Here is an 18805-nt window from a genome sequence, read left to right as displayed (position 1 = left end):
TCAAAATTGATCAAGCCGTCGCTGCGTACTTCAGACCGCGAGCTCAGTGCACGCGGCACTTGGCGATACTTGACAGCCCGCGCGCGCTTTCTCGCTTGCTCTCTTCTTCGCGCAGCTCCAACTCCAGCTGTTTGTCTATCTACCTTCAGTCCGAGTGCGAGCGATGTTCCCACCCCGGAAAAAAACACGGGGCGATAAACGAGGAGGGACGCTGAAGGAGAGGAGGACGGACAGGGGATGAGAAGACCAGCCAAAGAGGAGAGCCGCTGTCGCAGAGGAACAGGAGGAGGAGGAGAGAGGGAAGCAGACACATCTGCGGCGACTTGGGGGATTCGGCTTAGTGAGAGGGGGGATACGCAACATTCTTATGATGCCAGCATTTCTAGCCCGGGTAAGCGGAATAAATAATTTGCCGTGGGACTGCCATATTGTCAATTTCTTTGCATCTTAGTTATTTTTTTAAAAAGCGCCTGCTTTATAAATAGACGCTTAAAAACCGGATGCTAGGAAGATTTTTGTAATTCTCTGTAGATATCCACCATAGAGAGCTTTTATCACCTTTGGGAGCAAAGTGGATTGACTGAAGGGGGAGAGGAGGACTGTTTTTAAAAGGAGATACCGCCACCTTCTCCTCCTTACATAAATGTTTGCGTGCCATTAGAGCGCTCCTGCTTTTCTCCACAACAGACACGCATTTCACGCACACTGAAAAGACGTGGACATTGTCAGTCACACATGCGGTCCTAATAACACGGACGGACCTCACCCCCTCTCACCTACCCAGCCCCTCTCCTCACCCCACTGTCTGATGACTCCCCCGCGCACAGGTGGACGTGGTACGGAGCCTACTGTAGCATCATCTTCTTCAACAACACCACCATCATCACCATCACCAACACCACCATCCTCCTCCTCCTCAACACCACCATGTCCTCGTCGTCGCGCAAGATTTCATCCGAGTCATTTAGCAGCTCAGTGGGCTCGGACTGCGGGCTTGAAAGCCCCGGAGGAGACGGAGGGGATGGCGCTTTGGAGCCGGCCGACGAGAGCCGGGGTTGCCCGTTTTCCTCCTTCCCATCGTCCCACAGAGCGCTGCTCTGGAACGGCCGCAGCCCCGCTGAGAGGTCGGCGTGCCCGGCGGGCGAGGAGCAGCAGGGACCCTGTGTACCCCACAAGAGGGCTACCAGGCGGCGGAGGGTGAACCTGGACTCGCTGGGGGAGAGCCTGAAACGACTCACTTCACCGACGGTAAGCTTACAGCTCTTAGCCTACATGTGTAGCACTGTGTCACAGCTCATGATGAGCGCTATATATATAATTATTATTTCTTGAGCACTATGTAATATACTCAAGAAAAATAAGAATTTAATAAATTTTTTTTGGATAAGTATGAAAAAAAGAAGAGTTAGGGAAAAAACATTTCCACTTAATTCTTGTCTCTTGTCTAGTCCATCCATACATCCATAAGTGAATGTATTTATCTGTCCATGATTCCATCCAGCCATCATCTATCCATGAATCCATCTATCCATCCATGCATTTGTGCACCTATCCAGCCATCCAGTGTTTTTTTGTTCCATATTATTTGTAAGTCCAGGAATGTAGAGATATTCGGCCCATTTGGAACCCTGTTTTCATCAATGATGTGATGTGCACTGTGCTGTCCATGAAAAACCCCTCTTTTTTCCCTTCTGCTCTGCTAGCCTGAATCATCTGGCAGATTATATAATACTAAATATGTTGTTGTGAGGCAGAGTCAGAGATGCCCCGGCCTCTGTCTGTATATATTTAACTATGTGTGGATTGTGACAGATAGACCTGTGTTTGTTGGTGCATCTTCTATCTGTGCCTCAGTAATGTTATAAAGCTGCTGTTACAACTGAGTGTCGTGATAGATGATGTGTGATAAGGAAGTTTGCAGTTAGGTTTTCTTTGGTGGTTAAATTAAGGTTTTTTAAAAACTATTAAGATGCGCGGAACGTGACTTTCCAAGGTTTTGCTAGAACTTCATAATCTCTGAAACATTCACTCGTTAAATGATACATTCATAATGAGGATTTTATTATACTGTACTATGACTGTTTTAACCTAGGGCTGTATTGAGGACTTTCAAAAGTTTTAGATATTTTGCTTGGAGTTCTGGAGATATTTAATTTCATGTTTATTTTTTAATATTTAGCCATTATAAAAGAATGTTATCAAAAATCTGATTTAGATTTATTTAGAAATTACATTGCACAAACTTATTATGGCAAGTCGGCAGTGGTGTAAAATTAGCAAACAAGGGTTAGTTTTTACAACCTCAATTATTTGCCTCAGAGGTTTTTCTTGTTTTGACAACACTCATATTTTTCAGATGATCAAATCAATTTTAATCTTAGATGAAAAATAGAAAAGCAAAAAGGTTGTTTTCAAATTATTATAATTTATTAACACAAAAGGGGAAGAAGGCTATCTAAACCAAACTGGTCCAATGTTGCCAACCTGTTTGGCAACAGCTGTGATTAAGCATTTACTGTAACTCATCTATTACATGCAGAATTACTTCAGTTCTATCAGTTTGGAGGGTTTTCTAGCAGATGTAACTAGTTTATAGATCTGCTGCACAAATGCGATCAAATTTTGGTTGGGGCTTTGATTAGGCCATTTGAGACAACAACTATACTTCATCTTTAACAGATCTGAGTCATTTATGTTGTTACTGATAGAGACAGCTGGATAGATGTTATATCAGCTCATTCATAAATAAACCAACCAGTGCAGTTTTATTATTAGATAGGTTTCAGAGCTATTAAGATTTAGACTTCAATAGCAGTAGTGAGTTTTTATTTTACTGTGTGATGTGGGATGTTTTTCCTCAAATTTACCAATGGTTACTCCTAGTGAAAAACAAGCACTTGTGTTGCTCATTACCCTTGATTCTGCGTACAATCGTAGTAAATCTCACTGCTTCTCCAGTTTGCAACTATGCTCAGCGCATGAGTCCCAGAACAGAGTATCGACTCTATAAGGATAGAGTAGAGATAGAGATAGTGATAAATAAAATTAAGAATTAAAGTCAGATTTGTCTTTGACTTGTTTATGGTACAGAGTTCCTCTCTGTACAGAGTTCCTCTCTGTACAGAGTTCCTCTGTCACTAGGAAACTCTGTCTCTCTGTTCCTAGTGACATAGTTTTATTGCTGCAGCTTACAGTCTGCACATTTGCTTTAAGAAGTCACTTCTTAGCGCTAACTTTCCCTGGATCCATCTCTGCTTCCTCTCCTATCTTCTCATACTCAAAAAGCTTCCACTCCTGTGTTCTTCTCCTAGCACAGTTTTAATAGAGTGCTGTCCACCTGTCTACCAGAGGAGAAATTCCCATAAAGATAACTTTAATGTTATAATAATTAATTTTAATTAAATGCTATAAATTATATTAGAAATTTTGGGTTAGTTCTTCTTCATGCAAAGATCACAACTGCTTTGATTAATTATATATGAAATAATAATTATTGATAGATGAACAAATAGAGGTGTGATTCTCAACCTTCATCCTCAGGGCCCGCTGTCCTTTATGTGGTAGATGTCTCTCTGCTCCAGCACACCTGATTAAAAGGATTGCATCATCTCCTCAGCACGCCATCAAGTGCTGCATAAGCCTGTTAATCACCCATTCATTAAAGTCAGGTGCGTGACAGCAGGAAAACACTTAATACAAGCTGGACAGTGGGTCCTGAAGTCCAGCGTTGAGAATCGCTGGTTTAATAAGTAACATTAAGAGGAGCTGCGATCCCCCTAAGATAGACCTAACAATGTCCATGTCTTATTGCTTCTAGCTCCATGAATACGATCTCCGTCTTAACAAGCAACACATAGTCTTTTCTTGACCTCTCTTTCTCACATGCACAGATGCCACTCATGCAGACAAAATGCATATAGGAGTGCAAACAGTTGGCATGTTTACAGCAGCTCACTGTGACTGACAGGAAGGAGCAGAGCCTCTGTTTGTGTGAACTCTGACCACACTGGCCCAGCAGGAGCAACACACACGTGCACACACCCCTACGCTCATTAGCAGCTACCCAAACAATCATTTCTGCTCTCTTTTCTCAGTTTCATGTTTGATTATAGTCATGTATGTTTTTACTCATTAGGCTGATCGCCTTTTGTGTTTTCATTTTAGAGCAGGTCACTGTAGTTTTTAGGGAAGAATGCATTTTGATCACAGTGTTTTAGCAGAGCACAATGATGCAGTATTGACAGTTTTTATGGAAATTGCACTTTGTAAGACTTTTCTGCATACGGTTTCACTGTATTCTCTCTTAAATAAGTTATTTACTTGCACTGTGTAAGAAAAAAAACCCTTAATTTTTCTCTCTCTAGCTGACATTAAATCCGAATAACCTTTTCCTGTTTCAGTTCCATTTGGAAACCATTTCTGTTTGCTAAATGCCAGAATCCTCAGAAAGAGAGGAATTTCATCTGAGAATTTTTGTAGCTTCATAGCTTCTTGAAATTCAGACATCTCAAAGCCTAACCAAATTAAAACAGATTTGATATCCAAACAAGAAAAATAAAATGGAAATGCGTTTTAGGCAGCGCACTTAAATATCTGGTTTCATCTATGTTTGACTTGTTTTTGCCAATTGTCATTGTGCATTTTTTGTAGAGCAGATTTATGTCACTCTAGTGAAGGACACATTTTGATTTTATTTCACAGTAGATATGCTTTAACAGTATCCCAGGACTCCAATTTTCTTAAGCAAACAAAAGTGCTTAAAAAAATTGCTTTCATGTAGTGAAAGCAGTACATGAAAGCAATTGTAACTGCTTTCATGCACAATTGAAAGGCAAGACTAAACAAACATATTGATAAGTACTGTTATGGTAACAGGATTTATTTATATTTTGGTGTAGACTCAGACAAAATATGCATAAAAAGCACAGAAATGTATTTGTAGTTTTTAAATGGTAGAGGTTTTGCGCAGTATATTAAACTGGTTTACTGGTTAGCTCTTTTTAGAGTAACACTGGTGGTCTAATAAGCCTATATTAGCTGGTTAATTATTCAAACTGTCTGCTGAAGAAGCCAGCCTGCAGTTGGGTTGCCAGCAGAAGTTGCAAAACAGAGTAATCTTAATATGAGATGAATGTGGCTCAAGTAGTTTCTACTACATGACTATCCACATGTTTTGGATATTTCTGAATAGCAAAGATAGTGTTTTACACAAATAAATAAAGGAAGACTCTGTTACGATGTTTGCCTGCCACGTGGCTCATGTTTGACCTACTTGTCTAGAAAATATTGTTTATTGAAATCAGCGATACTGTAAAAGCTCCAAAGCTGTGTTTGTTGACCTTGTAAGCTTCTTACCAGTTTAAATCATTAATACATAATCTATTGTTTATTTGTTTCAACATGGATTTGATATGTCTGCGATTACAATGTTACAGTGAAAATAGCCTCAAAGTCAAGAATACAGTAAAGCAACCCATTCATTTTGTAGTTAGCTGGGTCTGCTGGTGCTTTGATGATGATATTGTAACTTTCACATTTGCACATGCTGTATTTTTCCATCCCTCTTCCTTTGGTAACTAAAAATAGGTTGTGGTTTGATTTGCAGGGTGTTATTTAGTTAACTATATTTGTGAATATTATTTTGCTTTCATTTATAAACGCAAGTAGATTGTTTCTCTTTGTGATTTGACATTTCAGGGGAAACCAGAATCACGGTTATTGCCTACCATCTTAGTGTTAGGCTTTAGTGATTGTTAAGTGATTCTTAACACTTAAGAATCACTGCCTTCCATATTTTCCCTAGTGATGTATGAGGATGAAAAAGAGTTTAGTTTTTTCAATTAGCTATTTTTTTTGTCTCTGGTCAGATTCAAATGAAAAAAGGAAATGTTAAATAAAAGACAGAAAAGTAAAAACCAAAGAAGGCCGGCTTTCAAACAACTCCTGCATCTGGACTGTGTAAAACATGGTTTAAACTTTTTGATTATAGTAAGAAAGTTGGTTTCACTCACAAAGCTCTTTTATTGTATCAGTAAAACCTGGACCTTGCTTATAGATGGGTTAAAAATGCTGGTGAAACTGGACATGCTTTGTAATTGACATTAATATGTTACATTGTTATTACTGTTGAGCTCTACGGGGCCTTTCTGCTGGATCAGATTCTACTTTATTTGGAAAGTCGAGGACGTTTCCAACTTTCCTAAGGCAACAGATCACACTTTTATGGTTGACAATAACTGTTAATATAATGATTACAAATTTTAATAAATAATGTATTGTAGTTCAGTTTCTGTCGTTGTATATAGCAATACAACTAGCAGGTGTAACCTAACTGTAATTTTTCCACATCAGTTTCCTAATAAATGACCAAGACAACAATGATCTTAAAATAACAATTCAATTTAAAATGTTGCTCTGAACTGAGCAATTTAATCCATGGCCTTAAAAGAGCCTTTAACAGGTCTTCTGTTTTATATAATCAGTCATTTTAATACCAGACAAAGGAAACTTGAGAAAATAGTTTATCATTGTTTCAGTTATTAAGGTAAATAATTATCCAAACCATCCAGAATTAAAGTTTGTTTGCGAAAGTGTGAGAAAAGAAGTAAAAACTTAAGAAATTCATAACAGTGGAAGTAGTTTTTCCAGCACTGTATTTAATCAATCAACGTTCCTACAACCTACTTATGAAATACAATAAGATTATTGTAATAAAAGCAGGAAGGGAGTAACACATCTAGTTAGATGTGTGTCGATGCATTTGTTTCAATGAAAATCAGGGACACTGACAGGCTGAAAAGGCAGATTCTCCTTCTGCAGAGGAGAACATGACTAACCAGCATTTCATATAAATAAAAGAGACAGCAACATGTTTTACATTTTTCTTATTGTTGCTAAGGGCATTGGAGTTATCCTTAAAATTTGATAGAGGCCATTACTTTGATTGTCTTGTATTCAGTTTGTAGTTTTGCACATTAATTTAAGGAGCAGAGATGCTACAGTTCAGACTAATTGTGATGTAAGAGAACAGTATGTTTGTGCAGCAGTTTTTTTCTCACATGCACAAATCTTAGAATGCAACTTCATCAGACACGCTGTCCACCTGGACTACACATACAGTATGTAATAAAAAGTCTTTTCTGAAAAAAATCATCGATGTTTCTTTCTATTTAAAACATTTTTTTTTTTTAACTTTGTGTCAGGAAGTGGTGCATGTAAAGCAAATCAACATTTAGAAAAAAACGTTCCTCTGCATCTTGTCTGTTAAGGTTTCTTGGGGTTATTTTTGGACCAAAATCTCCCATATCTTCTCTATTTTCATTCTGGCTCTCTCTCACAAACACAGTAATGCAAACAAATGGACACAGACTCAAAGAATCTCTCCTGTATCTGACCAGAGTGGATGGTGACCCCAGAATGACCTCTCCAGCTGGTACACTGTGTTCCAGTATTGTCACAACAGCCGTGCATTTCAGCCGTATCTCAGATAATCGTGTTGGACCCGCCCTCTAAAGCTTAGACTGCCAGCAGCGCTAAACATGCCAGCTGTGCACACAAGCATTCAAGTGGTTTGTGTCTTATGGTCATTTGGAAATTTTCTGTACAAATATAAGGCAAAATATATAAAAAAAAACCACTTCATAAAAGCATTTCCTGTTATGGAAATGAATTTGATTTTCCTTTGAAACTGGCATTCAGGAGTGAAAATTGAATATGGATCTGTTTTTTTATGTTACTCAGAGCTTCACCGATATTAACAAAGGCTTGCTCATTAAAAAAAGCTTCAGAACAGAACTGCTAAATGGACTTTAGTCATGATTAATTTTGTTCGCACCTTTACTTCAATGTAACTTGTTAAAGTGTCCCTTGAGAAATGTACCCATTAAATATGACTGTGTTAGGTGATGAGGGTTTTTTGGGTGGCTTATGTGCATCACTTTTACCAAGCCGAGAAGCCAAAAGAAGCTCCAGGGTGATAAATTAAGTAGTGATGGGACTCCATTAAAATTTTGAGATTAAGGTTGATCCAAAATACAGAATAGGCATAGACAGGTGACAAAAGGTGAAAAAAATTCAAGGTGGCAGTACTACATGAAATCCACTTTTTTGATCCTTATATCATGCTATAATGCGTTTCCCTCATCAAAAATATATCTGGAGTTTTTCTTTGATTCTTTCATGCATGATTGAGAAATCCTCTAATGTCCCTTAGTAGCCATTTGGGGGTGCTCAATCTTCTCCCACAAAGTGCCGTCTTTTCCACAAAGCTCCTCCTCAGAGCTTCAGTCTCCAGCCAAGCTTCCCCCTCACAGAGTACCTTCTCCTCATGACTCCCTAGTTACTCAGCTCCACCAGACTAGCGGCGACAGCAAAAGTCAAATGACATGCTGAAGGGAGAGTCTCAGAAAGACCAGGAGCTAAAGGGTAAAAATCAACAATAATCAAAAGGTAGGGGCTTACAACCAAAAGTGCTAAATAAAACAAAATCCACAAAACAATCAGAGGTGTAAACCAAAGATCTTAACAAAGCAAAGCTGCACCTTTTGTCCAGGTTAAACAAGGTTAAACAAACTACAAATCTCTAGTAGAGACACAAAACCCACACAGGGACAAAAGCTATCAAAGGTTACAAAAGCTCACAGAAAGACAAAGCTATTCAGAGCAGTCAAACACCCAACAAAGCAGTAAGCTATCTCAACAAAGAATCAGCTGTGCCTTCTCCCAGGAAGTCTTGGGTTTAAAAAGGGAGGCGTCATCACAGATTGGTGGAGCTGACAATTGGTGATCCAATGAGCTCTGCTGTAGGCCTCAGGGAGTGGCACAGGAGGATGAGGGCTGCATCCACTTCCCAGTGGAGTCAATTTGGTTGGAAAGCTGCAGATATACAGATACGGAAGAGCAAAAGACAACATACAAGGCCACTGGCCGTAACAACACTATATATTTTTAATTTTTTAAACGACCTAATCTTGCATTATTTCTTGTGTTGTATAGACTTTGCTCAAGTTTTAGGAAATGTGAATGCCTTTGGAGGGTATTCAGGAGCAAAGTGATTGATGTGATGTGCTATTTTTTTTCTTTCCTTAAATGTGATGTTTTTTAAATATTTTTATTGTTTTAATAATATTCAAAGTCCATGCAGCTTTGCTGGTATGAGTTTATTTTTGAGAAATTCCAGAAATGGTGAATAGTAGAAGGCAACTGGTCTTCTGCTTAAGGATGGAGGATTTTCACCAGCATGTTGAGAACTTGCAAAATCCCAGTAGAACATGCACTGCACTTAAAGACATAAGTTGGCATTCCAGATGTTTTACAAAGTATTACATATAGGGTTAAGGAGTTAATGATGCACTTTCTAGTCCTCTTTTAGTCAGAATAATGGGTATACTCTGCTGTTAGAAACAGCTTGTGCCTTTGATGCACTGCCTGCGTAGCAGCAGTAGTCTTGTAAATGCCACGTCTTTAAAATCAGCTGCAATCCTTAATGTCTTTGAAAAGGGAGAAATGTACAAAATGGACCAGTTTTACAATTACATAAAAGATAAAAGAAAATCATTAAAGCTTTCCTCATCAAACGTAAATAAAAACACGTTTAATCATGTCATCTTTCTTTGCAGACACAGACTGTTCAAGAGGCTCTTCAACGAACTCTGCAGTTCTACAGACAACAAGAAATGAGGTATAAACTTTTAACTACTTGCGGCTTTTTTCTCCTCTCCACAATTTGTCTATCTCAGGTATCCCTGTCGTTCACTTCCCATCCAGTTCCTTGTACTTTTCGCAGTTGTCTGTCACACGTCACACACCTGTTCACTCAATTTTTTCACCGTTTCTACCACTTCTTGTTTGCTTTGCAGCCGCCACTTTTCCCTTTCTTGTTTTGCCCTCAGCCACACTTCCAAAGAAATAGACAAACACCTAGTCTCACTCTTTCACCTCTTGTTTGTGCCCTGTCAAAACAGCAAAACTCAGTGGAGGGTTTTCAGCCAGGCACAACACTTACAGACAACCTTCACATGACACATACTGCATAAAGATGCAGAAATGCTGCAGCTGGTCTTCCGTATCTCACACTCTGGCCTCAGTCGGTGTAACTTCTGTGCTTCGGAGCATCTTACTGTGGAAAAACAAATACAGCGCCTTGAAAAAAGTGTTTACCCCTTTACAAATTTCTTTTGCTCTGACTTTTTTTGTCATACATAAGTTTGAGATCATCGGACAAATGTTAACATCAGACACATATACTGTAAATGTGAGTAAAAACAAGAAGCAGTTGTCAAACAGAAGTTTCAATAATTGAGGGTAAAATCAACCCAAACCTACCTGACTCTATATGAATTTATCCAGGTTGCCTTTGTCCAACGTTAACATTTGCTTGATGATCCAAAACATGTAAGTGTGACAGGAAAGCAAAACCAGATAAAATCTGTAAGGGAGCAAATACTTTTTCACAACACTGTTTCTGCAACATTTTATCTTTTATCTCTTTTACTAGTCAGGTTTTTTTCAAATTATGAGTGCATCCAAATATACTCTTAATCCCAGCTCTCAACCACCAGCAGAGGAACTACACCAGCACATTTACACCACATGTGCATTTTGCATGATGTTTTATTTCTCCTCTCTGCTCTACCCACATGTCACTCCAAATGTATTCATCTTAGATGAGAAAAACTTAGCTTTTTATCAGTTTCAGCACCATGTTGGGTTTTCTTTTTTTTCTTTACTGATTCCAGGATTTGATTATACATTTGCTTGTTTGCTTTGTGTGACTCACAGGTGCCAGGATGTTGGGGGTAGTGAAAGGCAGCGTGAAAAGAAAGAGGAGAAGTGCCCATTTCTTGAAAACTCTGGCTCAGAGGAAGATGTCCTACAGATTCTGCAGTACATGGCCACAATATTGGGTAGGCATGTAATGTGAGCAAAAAAAACACTGTTCTGAGCTTGACATTTAGAAATAAAGGATATAAAAAGGTAGCTTTATATAAAAAATCTAGCCTCATTTCTATTTAGTGTGTTGCTTTCACACTTTTGTTCTACTTCTTGGTTGCTTTGAATTTAATATCTGTATTGTAAATTGATGGGTGAGCACAACATGTACAATGTCCCCTCTCTATATACTTAAATTTATTATTTTCATTTGTTTGGTCACACACCAAAGCCCTTATCCGAGACCTTGCTGTTATTATACATTGTAGCACATTTCATGAAAATAGGAAATACTAGGTACTTTAAACTAAGTGGAGTAACTATTATGTTACTGTTTATGCATAGATGCACACATGTGCATGTACTCAGGCTATCTTTTACTCTTTGGGGAAGGTTGTTCTGTCTCTAAGGCGCAACATGAAAATAACTAATTTATTCCTAGGGTAAAGCTTGGCTATTTTAGGGGCATCTAATTTACTTTGACCCCTGAATGAAAACAGACAGCTGGGTACCGTAATTGAATCTTTTAATTGATAAAAAAAACAAACTTAGTGGATTTAAAATCCAGTGATTTGAAATGGAAACAATTTATCAGCTATGCTTTAATATGGTCATTTATTTGGGATCAATAACTTGCTTAAATTTCCAATAATTATAAAGATTCACTTTACAAATGGAGGCTATCACATTCTTGGGCCCAGCTGTACTACTCGTGATAAAAAAAATTTAAACTGGTACTTTGCTGAAACAAATAGGCCAAAGCTTCTTCAATAACAACTTTAAAAATTTCCTTCTTACTGTGGATTTCTGCTTCTTATATTTGAAGTTAATCAGAGACATTATGTTGGGTACGCATAATATGGTCCTCATTGTTTCTCAAAACCTCAGAATACCCGTTCCATAGAGTATTCTCTATGGATACAAAGATTTTTGTTTTGTTTTGTGGTATATAAAAATATGCACAAAACATTGTTTGAATTAGAACAGGTGGTACACACACAACATAAAATCACAAATGGGAAAAATATGTAAGTGTGGAAAGGGCCTCATCAAGCTTTTAGACCACTAACAAGTTTGGCAGTAAGATTAGTAAAATTCTGTAAGTTGCCCTGGCTTTTTGCCTAGACTCCCCCCCAGCTTCACCTTTCCTGATGAATGTCTGTCCTGACACTTACAATGGAGTGTCTTCTATGACCTGTACATATAATGTCTTAATTTTAAAATAATTGTTTTTGTATAACATTTTTTACCTTGTTTTTCAAGATCTTTTTGCAGCAGTTGGCAATAAGACAAAAGCACCTTCCACCGATTTGTTTGTGTTTCTTTTAAAGCGGTTTCCAAAAATAGATCAATAAACATAATTTCACATGGAAAACATTACACCATCACTACCAAAATATATTTGACTTCAGTAGTCAATTATTTAAAATGCTGTTTCTTGTTAAACATTCTGCTCTAACACGATCCTTCTCTGCGTCAGTGAAGTAGGACTGAATCCTTTGCAGCGATTTAGCTGTCATTTTTTCTTTTGATACTATTTATTTTAGTCTACTTTGCAGCGTTTTAGAGGTCTCCAACATCTTACTTTTGAAAGTGACTGGAATCTATCCATAGGAAGAAGTAAAGAAAGCCTTAGAAGCACCTCAGCCTCCCTAAAACAGCGTTAATGTTGAAATTTCTATATTTGATGCCAGTGTGCAATGATTCTGCATGATTATATCATTTTATATGAAAATGCATGTGTAGTTTTCCTGTAATCCTTTAATCTTGTTTATTTCTGATATTATTTAGTCAGTAGGCACATGATCTTTTTATCCTATCAATATTCATTATTTTAGCAAAGCTTTGATGTTTGATTATGCTTGTGACTTTTTATGGTCGATTTGCTTAAAATAATTTTAATTTCATTCATTTTGGTGTAAACAAATAATTGAAGAGCTGAAACACCAAGGTTCATGGCAGATACATAAGAGAAAACAAACATGCAATAATTTAGCATTTAATATACATGTTTTCTTATTTAAAGTCTAATAATATATATGTCACGTCACCCTTGATTCTGTTTTGTGGTTTCACTTGATTCCCTGCATGTGGGCACTAAAGGTCATCTACGACATTAATTTGTGTGCAGAGTTCATTCTGCAGAGCCGCCTTGCTGACGCTGACGTTTTACATCCCTTTTCTCACAGGAGTTCCATTCTGCGAACTGCGAGAGCATTTTGGCGAAGAGTTCTTTGGCCTTTGCTTCGAAGAGAATGAGCGAGTACTGCGGGCTGTAGGCGGCAACCTTCAGGATTTCTTCAATGGTTTTGACGCCATTTTAGAACACATTCGCACCTCCACGGGGCGCCGAGCCTCCTCCGAGAGCCCTTCCTTTCAGTGCAAGGATCCCCGCGAAGAGGAGAAAGGTAGAGGGAAATTGGAAAAACTTGGAAACCGTGGCAGCAGAGACGGAAGAGGGAAAGTGTTGTTTCTTCATTGCTTTAACCCTGCACCTGTTGTGGGATTAGTTATGCCAGGTTTGATTAGAGCTGTCGCCAGGCGGATCTTTCATTCAGAGGTTGAAGTGGAAGAGGTGCCACCTCTAACTCCTCTATTGCCAAATGAAGAACATACAGATTGTGATTCTACAACACCCACTCCCACTGCGTCCCCCACTGCCTCGCCCTCCTCATCTCCGTCCCCTCCATCTCTTTTTCCAACCTCCGTCCCCACAGTTTGTCTATCCTTCTTACTCCAAGAGACTTGCCCTTCTCCTCTCTCTTCCATCCCAAATTCAGCATCTGTGAGCACTAACCGTCCCCCACTCCAGCTATCAACTAACCCCAGTGATCTTCGCATCTCCCTGGCTACGTTTTGCCGTGCCTTCCCGTTTCACCTGGTCCTGGGGCATCGGATGGAACTCCTGCAGCTTGGAGAAGGACTTAGGAAACAGGCTCGTATTGAGCCTCACCGGATCCTTTCATTTAGGGACTGTTTTGAGATTGTCTCACCCAAGATGGATCCCTCTTTCCAGGGCATACTGCTGAGACTCGCATCCCCATTTACTATCCGCACTAAGCCCGATCCCATGCAGGCTGGCACCAAGGAGAAGGTAAAGTCATAATGATAATCACCACTGTTTTCAATAGTTAGGAATGATCCATATGCTGCAAAGTTGGGGCTCTTGCAATGTTTAAATTTTCTAAACCTTAAGAGTTTCTTTCACTTGAACTAAGAAGTAGGGTCAAAGTTCTGAAAAAGAGGCATATACCATAATCTCCTTTGGACTAAACCTTATGCTTTATACAGTCCAGTCTGCCTATTGCCTTCTTGACCGACAGCAGGTCTTCCGTATTACCTGTATGAAATCTACTTAAGTTCAGATTTATAAATATTTATGCCATATCAGTAAGACTTTTTCTGTGTGTGCATCCAAAGCTGATCTTAAATCCATGGTAACCTTTGTAGAGGGGATTTTTAACAATTTGAGTGGTCACCTATAGGACAAGCAGACATATTGTAGAAAATGCAGAGTTGTTTAATAATAAAATAGGTAACTCTGAGTCATATTTACTCAGAAAGACCAACAGAATGCAGATATTCTCTTGCCGATGCAGCGTGTTCACAGACTGGTTTGCTATTTTTAGTGTAGTGTCAGACCAGCTGGTGACTGGTCAAGTCAAAAACCAGATCCGCTCATCAGTCAATTGACTGACCCATGCCAAGCAAGGACCTTAATCTGACATTCTTCCTGTTCTTCAGGGGAAACACAGCTCTGTCTACACACTACACTTTTAGGTCCATGTTCTGCACCCTTGGCAGAAGTTTCTCTTCACACCCTCTCTCATATTTCATGCTCTAAGAGTAAATCTTCACCTGAAACACCTTCTTTGTAAAAGAAATGTGTGAGCAATAGCTGCGCCAAAAGTACAGACCGTCTCTGGTGTTCAAGTATTCAAAGCAGCTATGCTGTCTGGAACCTAAGATATATGATTTCTGCTAAATGAAAACCCAGTCCACTTTTGATGACCAAAGCGGTGGATAAGACTTTGTCACGAACTTTATGCACCTCAAAGCCAAAAAAATATGCCATCTCTGCACTGTTTTATCTATCAGGTGAAACATTATCCTCAACTAAATATGTGCAAGAAGGCCACACTTTGTTACAAGTTTCTTCACCAAGTACACTTTGTCCTATGTCTAGCCAGATTTCAGCATCTGAAGAATGAATGTCAGTATTGTTGAAGTAAACAAAATGTAATCACTGAGCTTACAGAAATTAAGAAAAGTCTTACACCACTTTGGGGGAGGTAGCATCTGAATGAAATGTTATCATGACACTCTTGAAACCTGCAGATCTTTTTTCACAAGAGGAGTGAAGATTGAATTGCTTTCAATTTGCCTGAAAAACAAATCAATTGGAGCTTTGTGCTATATCCTGCTCTTTATCGATTGGTTGGTATCCGCAGGATGTCTGTGACACAACCCAACACCTCGACACAGAACAGTACTGACAGAGAGGAGACGGATCGGTCTAGTGCTAGGGTTTTTTTTTCCTAAGTTAGATGGTAAGCTTTTCAATGCACAATATTTTTAACATCAACTCGCACAATTTGCTATGTGTGAACACTGCTAAGTAGTGATAGTCTTTCTGTGATTTATATATTTGTATGCCTCAGGTTTCATTTTAAAAATCTGTTTTGACTCCCAGTTGACACATATAAAAGTCAAATGTGCTTAATATTAAAAATCCTTCCATTTGTACCAACACTTACAAAAGTATTCACACTCTAGGCCTTATCACAATTTATAATGTTACAACGACATACCTATTTGCTTTTTATTAAGATCTTTGCTACAGACCAGCACACAGTGATGCATGATTTGTAATTTTCTGTGATGTTCATTTGTATTCATTCCCCATTGGTCAAAACTTTGTAGAAACACTTTTCTCTACTTCTGCCAACCCCTCTTTCCCTGTTGAAGAATAAATCCCTACAGCATGATGCTGCCACCACCATTTTCACTGTGGGGTGGTGATTTCCTATCGATCTTCAGTGTTTTCCAACAATATAGTGTTTTGCTGTATGGCTAGAGCATCTTCTTTTGCATGTTTGTTGAACTTCCTTCATGCATTGCAGTAAACTGTTAAAAGAAAATTGCAATTAGTTTTCTTCCTATTTCTAGATACAAAACACAAAATAAAAAAATGACTTCTTAAGGCAAATAGTTACATGAGATTTTATTTAGTGTTTTCAAGTAAAGCGAGCTCAATACAACTTCAAGTCACACTTTTCAAATTTTTAGTTTGTAAAAATATTTTTAAAACATGTAGCATTTTCTTTCCATTGAACAGTTATGTGCAACTTGGTGTTGGTCACATAAAATCACATTTAAAAACATTAAAGCTTGATTATGGCTAAAAGTGTATATAATCATCTTAAGTGAATATTGCAACGAATATTACAACTTATACGTTCTCTTTGCCTTTATATTTCACACAGTCTGGGCTCTCTTTTTGAAATGGGACTGCGCTTAAACCGTCGTGTGTTTGTGGAGCAGGAGGGCAAGCATAGCTTTCCGTATTCCTTTCACTGCGAGTCCTGTGTCACCTGGAATGGGAAGCAGAAGAAAAAAGAAATAGAGAGCCAGGATAGAATTGGTTGACATTTTTAAGAGAAAAGGCAGAGAGAGAAAGCCACAGGCCGGGGGTAGGAGGCCACACTCCTCTTGCGCAGCACTGGAAGTGTGTGTTTGAGTGACCTGTGGTGGCTTTTCAGTTTGACTTCTATCCTCTCTTCACCTGAAGATATTTGCTGTGCAGGAGACATTTAGAGCCCCGCAGAAAAGGGCAAATTGCATCTCTGGCTGTCTCTTTGCTCTTTGTGTGAACAGGGTGGCCACCACACAAGGGAGGGTACAGAGGTTGTACAGTCAAAAGCTCTCCTCCAAGCTCTGCATGATATTGTATGTCGTGTTATTTTTTTCTTCACATATCTCAATAGTTTGTCAGACATAAAAAAACAAGATGTAGTTTTTAGTATTTTAACATTTCTCTTTCACTTCCAGTCAACATTTAATTTTTTTTGTAATCTCACCAAGACAGAATCAGTGAATCATGAAACACCTACATGGTGAGGATTTTCCTGTAGATATCTCAGCGTTCTCAGGCTCTTTAGTGTTAAAGGGTCAATTGTCTGTCTAAGATGAGTCAGTCCAACTACAAGTGAATAATGTGTGTGCGGTGTCTGATGCTAGTCGGAGCCTGCACTGATTTTTAGCTGCAGAGTACTAATTCTGCTATTTTCCATAACATTAACCCTATACTGTTCATGAACTATATGAAATTATTAGTTTATACAGTGCTTTGTTGTAAAAATTTTTGATCCGCAATTTTAGCTATCATTTAAAGATTACATTTTTAGGTGTTGATTTAGGCCTAAGGTCAAACAGTACATGTTTGGAACCTGCAGTGATGTAGGGTTAGATGTGTGTAATACTGCATTATGTAATAACACCGCAATAAATAATACTGTAATAAAAATGGGCTGTAAAATGTAATAAAACATCATTAAAACTGCAATATGTAACAATAGAAGTAAAATGCAATAAAATCCTTGAATGCATTTTGAATCATTTTGCCTTGAACGACTTGTAGGTTAATACCAGGGGTCTAGCTTTGAGTCTGAAACGGCAACTAAATTATTATAAAGTCTGTATTTATTGACCAAACAATCAATTCAAATGTGCATAGGCTCTAAAACATGGTTGTTATTAGAAGCATTATAATTAGGATGAACACAAACAGTTTGTGATTGTTTATTACATAATGCACCACGTTATTACATTATCATTCCTAAAAAATGAGCTAACTCCACATTTTGTAGTAATCAGTTCAAAATATAATAATGTTATTACATATTTGGCAGACAGTATTGCAAATGTGTTCAATGATTTTATTACGTTTTGTGTTGATTATTACATAATGTGGTTTTAATTATGTTTTGTTACATTTTGAAGCCAGATTTTATTACATTATCACATATTGTGGCATTATTGCATAACGTGGCATTACAAGGTGCACCAGATTTGATAAGACTTTCAGCTAGAGTCTGACTTGGTGCAGAAAATAGGACAAGAGTTGGACTTGCCCCCAAAGACTTGACTTAGAAATATGATTCAAGAATTCAGTTCAATCAATCAATCTAATTTTATTTGTATAGCACATTTCAGCAGCAAGGCATTTCAAAGTGCTTTACATCATATCAAACACAGAAACACAAAGCAACATAGAATCAATAATCAAAACACAACATTAAGTCAAGTTCCATCAACAAATTTGTAATTGATTACATTTCAAATACAATTCTAAACAGGTGGGTTTTTAGTTGAGATTTAAAAGAAGTCAGTGTTTCAGCTGTTTTACTGTTTTCTGGAAGTTTGTTCCAAATTTGTGGTGCATAGATGCTGAAAGCTGCTTCTCCTCGTTTGGTTCTGGTTCTGGGGATGCAGAGCAGAACCAGAACCGGAAGACCTGAGAGGTCTGGAAGGTTGATACAGATCTTTAATGTATTGTGGTGCTAAGCCGTTCAGTGATTTGTAAACTAACAACAGTATTTTAAAGTCTATTCTTTGAGCTACAGGGAGCCAATGTAGGGACTTTAAAACTGGTGTTATGTGCTCTATCTTCCTGGTTTTAGTGAGAACACGAGCAAGAATTCAGTTGAGTAAAACCTGTCCGGCAACATGAAGTGAGCTAAACGATTCCAAAAAGCAATGTATATACAGTATATACCCCAGATCTAAAGAAATTCTTCAATAGATGATTACCCTCTATCAGTCTTACATAAAGCTAACAGAGCATCGACACCAAACATGGTGGTATTAGTGTAAA

General features: G+C 38.2%; 1 protein-coding gene across 1 annotated transcript in view; it reads left to right on the top strand.

The window, feature by feature from the left end:
• Positions 1-18805, top strand: part of gucy1a2 (guanylate cyclase 1, soluble, alpha 2) — a 44028-nt gene continuing 25223 nt past the window's right edge. Inside the window, exons 1-4 of the mRNA XM_027998973.1 lie at positions 1-1248; positions 9618-9679; positions 10780-10904; positions 13119-14023. Of these exons, the coding sequence (XP_027854774.1) occupies positions 928-1248; positions 9618-9679; positions 10780-10904; positions 13119-14023 (1413 nt within the window). The 5' untranslated portion in view covers positions 1-927. The remainder of the gene's footprint in view (positions 1249-9617; positions 9680-10779; positions 10905-13118; positions 14024-18805) is intronic.

This window comes from Xiphophorus couchianus, chromosome 18 (genome assembly GCF_001444195.1).
Source record: "Xiphophorus couchianus chromosome 18, X_couchianus-1.0, whole genome shotgun sequence".
In the NCBI taxonomy this organism is placed as follows: domain Eukaryota; kingdom Metazoa; phylum Chordata; class Actinopteri; order Cyprinodontiformes; family Poeciliidae; genus Xiphophorus; species Xiphophorus couchianus.
The sequence above is the reverse complement of the archived record's forward strand: the minus strand, read 5'-3'. Positions and strand labels throughout refer to the sequence as shown.